At 35.6% G+C, this 4,752-nt stretch overlaps 1 protein-coding gene across 1 annotated transcript in view; it reads right to left on the bottom strand.

Moving 5' to 3' along the window:
• The window catches only part of LOC107660208 (lysine-specific demethylase 4B-like), a 72,516-nt gene that overhangs the window by 17,575 nt on the left and 50,189 nt on the right, over positions 1 to 4,752 (bottom strand). Inside the window, exons 15-16 of the mRNA XM_016449464.1 lie at positions 4,396 to 4,574; positions 3,954 to 4,159 (exon numbers count right to left, since the gene is read on the bottom strand). Coding sequence (XP_016304950.1) covers positions 3,954 to 4,159; positions 4,396 to 4,574 — 385 coding nt within the window. The remainder of the gene's footprint in view (positions 1 to 3,953; positions 4,160 to 4,395; positions 4,575 to 4,752) is intronic.

Raw genomic sequence — 4,752 nt, 5'->3', positions numbered from 1 at the left:
GCTCTTCCCGCCTTATCGAAATCAGCAGCTTTCTGCAGGTAAACACGAGCAGCGGGGCGGCGCGGCCGAGCCCAGCTGGAGCCGTAATGGAGGACGGGATACACACACGGCCTCCGGGCATTAGTTTAATATGCGACACGCGCACATGTTCTGGCGAGCCATTTTCATAAGCGCTGCGAGTGAGTTCAAGCGTACGAGCGCTTAGCAAAAACCCAAAATAGCATGGAGAAGCGAGGAGGAAAAGACAGCGTCGACTAACAAGCTGTCTTTCACTTCACGGCCCTTTCTTCAAGCCTTTGGAAAGCAAACAAGCTGGAGATGCTGCTGTTGTTGTTTTGTTCATTCGGGTCGGTGGTTCGCTGTCGCCTCTGTAAGAGGAAGTCGAGGGAATCTGAGCGTTTCAAACACCTCCGGGGAGCCGCGGGAAGCTCACGGCATGGAGACAGTAAATGAAAGCACTAAGCCACTTGAGGTCAAAATTTAGTGATTTTACTATAGTAAAGGGATTTTTTACTATAGGAAAGGGGCTTTGATGCAGTAAAACCTCTATTGCATACAGCCTTGAGTGGCTTATTAATTAAATTAAACCAAGTTAAGAGTAAACTGATTAAAGAAATGATTTTTTTCCTTTAAAATATTTGTGAAAAAAGTATTATTATATTAAAATTATACAAAAACAAAGCATAAACAAATAAAATAAAGACAGATGAATATAAATAAAATATGAGAATAACAAAAAGAAAAAATGAAAAACAAATGACAGACGAAAAAGACACAAATTAAAAATTAACAAAAAAAGCTGAAACAAAAGAATAAAAAACAAAGACAAACACAAACAAATTACATAATGCATATATAAATAAAAGTGATAATAGTAATATATTTATTATTATTAAAGAAAAAACAAATGAAAGAAAAACTTTAAAGACAAAAAAGAAACAAAAAAGAGTGAAAGAATGAAAAAAAAGACAAAATAAATAGAATAGATCCAAATTAAGGAGAAATGAAAGAAAAAAAAAGAATAAACTAATAAAAAGTTAACTAATGAATATAAAATATGACAATATAAACGGCATTATTCATTCATTCAATTACAAAAAGAGAAAGAAAGAATGGCAGACAAATAAAGACAACAAACTAATTAAGCAGAAAGAAAGTAAACAAAAAGCAAACAAAATAAATAACATATACATACATAAAATGATCATACTTAAACTATTAGCATTATTATTATTAAAGAAAAAGAACAAAAGGTAAGATAAAAAAGCACCAAAATAACCACAAATAAAAGAAAAAAATAAAGAACAAAATATAGAATGGAAGAAACGAGTGACACAAAAACAAAAAGAAAAGAATAAAAAAGATACAAATTAAGGAGAAATGAAAGGGGAAAAAAACAACTAAACAAGTAAACAAAAGGGGGAAAAGAAAACAGTGAGAACAAAATATGAGAATAACAAAAAGAGAAAGAAAGAAAGAATAGACAAATAAAGACAAAAAAGCTAATTAAGCAGAAACGAAATAAATAAATAAACAAAAGAACAAAGTATAGAATGGAAGAAATGAGTGACAAAACAAAAAGAATGACAAAAAATATAAAAAGAACCAAATTTAGAATAAACAAAAGAAAATAAAAAAACCACAAGAACAAGCAATAGGGAGAAATGAAAGGGGAAAAAAACAACTAAACAAGTAAACAAAAGGGGGAAAAGAAAACAGTGAGAACAAAATATGAGAATAACAAAAAGAGAAAGAAAGAAAGAATAGACAAATAAAGACAAAAAAGCTAATTAAGCAGAAACTAAATAAATAAATAAACAAAAGAAAAAAAGAACAAAGTATAGAATGGAAGAAATGAGTGACAAAACAAAAAGAATGACAAAAAATATAAAAAGAACCAAATTAAGAATAAACAAAAGAAAATAAAAAAACCACAAGAACAAACAATAGAAGACAATAATATACAAAATGAATTAATAAATGACCAAAAAAATAAAAATGAACAAAGAAATAGTTAAATGTACAAAAATATAACAATAATACTAATAATAATTATTATTGTAGTTTTAATAAGAGTTGCATGAACAATGCTTCCACTAATTAATACAGTAACTGTAACTGTTTACCGTATCTGGTGCACTAATATATAACTGATATGACATATATCAATATATAGCTGATATGACGTATCACATAACACAGGTGCACATTAAATATCAGCTATTTCTATCGAACGCGGGTCATCGGGTGAGATTTACGAGCTAGAAATATCTGTTTCATAAGCCGTGCTTCTTTCAGAAAGCTTGAGTGGAGCTGACAGCAGCGCAGGTAAAATATGAGCAAGTATTCTTCTGACACACAGTGACGACTTGAATTAGTTTGACAGAGTGAAAACAGAGCGACGGTAAACTGATTAGCGCTGCTAAAAGCAGACGAACGCGTGACGGCTCGTGTGAGAGCGATCGCACTTCATAAATCTGAACAACTCGCCGTAATGAACTTACAAACAGTCATCGAAAAGGTATCTGAGCGAAACCGAGCGGTTTTTAGCACGCTGACGCTCATCCGTCGTTCTTTCGCGAGTAAATCTAATCATATTGTCAGCCGATGGCAAATACCACGGCCGGATGCTTCTGGAAAACACAAAAACAGCAGGAAAACTGAAATAGTTTGGTCTAAACTGTCATTTTCGCTTAAAGCATAAACGGGCCAATCAGAGCGCGGCGTCACCTCGGTGAACTCGCGGCTAATTGGCTACGCGGCTTAGACTCGCGCCGTGGAGAGAAACCGGCGAAACGAGCCGCTTTCTCGTCTGTGTTTTCCTCTTCGGGAGGTTTTTTTTCTGTGCTCGTCTAAATAAATAACTGGAGTTCAGCCTGACTGACGGTAAATTGGCTGGAGTGACGCCGTGAGACGCTCTCGCGACCAGATAAAGACAGAATTCAAGGGCGTTTATTAGCAAACACAGACGGAAATATGCAGATTGGTGTGAAGGAGGCAAACAAACAGCTGGAGATACAGGTGCAGACGTGAAAAGATGGGAGAGTTTTGACTTCTTTTATTAGGAGGAAGGCCAAGAGACTAACACAATACTAACATTTTATATTAGTATTATATAATTATTATATAGTATAATAGTCTATAATACACTTATTTTATGTCTTTTAGGAAAAACAGTGGCAACACACCAATAAATAAACAAAATAAATAAATAAATAACCAGGAAAAAAATAAAGGTAATATATTAAAATATATATTATTTATAAAATATATAGTTTTTTACCATTTTCAATATCGATCCAATTTTTGGATAGATATTGGCTGTATTTATTATTATATTAATTATCATTTATTATTATTATTATTAATTATAATTTCTAGGTTAATTTATTATGACTTTTTAAATACATTTTACAAAAAAAGGTTCTGTAGGATCTATATATGAATACTTTCCGTACCCACTGTATATATATATATATATATATATATATGTATGTATGTATGTATGTATATATTAGTGCTGTCAAAATTATCGCAGGCGATTCATTTTTTCAGTTTAACAGCGTTAAAAATATTTGACACAATTAACACAGGGGCGGGGTTAGGTTGGCCACACCATTCACAACGGCTGATTCTGTCTCATTTGTCTTGACAAAAAATGCATTTATTAAAACAGAAACTTTTTTTGTAAAATGTAATAAAAATGTAATAATGAATTAACCTTTTTATGCATCAGTATTAAAGTATCAAACAATAGTATAAACCTAAAAAAGCAGTAAGGCATGAAGTAACAAGTCAAAGGCGTCCATCAAGCACATTTGTACAGAAAAATGATTAAATGCCAGTGCACTGTAATTCAAAAACATGTTCTGTGTGAACTGGCCTTTAGCTTAACACATTAACGCTGTGATAAGTCTCTTTGCATCATGAGAAGCACATGTGAGGTGTGTTACTCACTGGCGTGGACCTGTAGGCCGCAGCTCCCGCAGGACAGCAGGACGCTGGTGCCGTCGTCACCGATGTGGGAGTTCGACGGCAGCGGTTCGGTGTTCTCGGCACCCGTGCTGAAGCACATCTCTGGAACCAGCGGACGCGTGCGACAGCGGACCCGCGTCACCAGACCGGACGTGTCTGAGAGGTGGAAGGGGTCCTTAACGGGCTAAACACGCACAAAAACACAAGAGAGAGGAGAGCATGCTAAACCAAAGAGAAATAAACACGGATTTAAAACAACTTCCACTTCAATCGGGCAGTTTTTGGTTAAAAAAAGCATTGAAGTGGACCAGACTTTGTGCTGATAGTCAAAAAGTCTGATTATGTATTATGATATACTATTATGTATTGATTACATACTATTTCAGTATTTTGATACTGTAGTAGCGCTCAGTGCATTACCTGTGTGTACGGACAGAAGAGCGTGCAGACGGCGCAGTGCGGCTCGATGGTCGCCATCGCAGCGTTGAACTGTTTCTCGGCCAGGAAGTTTGGCAAACGGTTCTGCCACAGCGCGCTTTCCTCGGACTTCTTGGCCTCCGGCTGAACGCCGCCACCTACAGGCAGTCCAGAGTACAGCTCTACAGAAACACAGAGCGAGATGACGTGTGTGAGAATCACATCAGAGATACACACTACAGCTAGGGCTGTGCAAAAAATCGAATGCGTCAGTATTGTCAGTAAAGCCGGTTCTGTGATTAGTAGTAAATCTCCAGCTTGTGCTTTCAGATGGAGCGGCATTTACTACACAGAGCCGTA

This window comes from Sinocyclocheilus anshuiensis, unplaced genomic scaffold, assembly GCF_001515605.1.
Source record: "Sinocyclocheilus anshuiensis isolate Anshui unplaced genomic scaffold, SAMN03320099.WGS_v1.1 scaffold1413, whole genome shotgun sequence".
NCBI classification, from domain to species: domain Eukaryota; kingdom Metazoa; phylum Chordata; class Actinopteri; order Cypriniformes; family Cyprinidae; genus Sinocyclocheilus; species Sinocyclocheilus anshuiensis.
The sequence above is the reverse complement of the archived record's forward strand: the minus strand, read 5'-3'. Positions and strand labels throughout refer to the sequence as shown.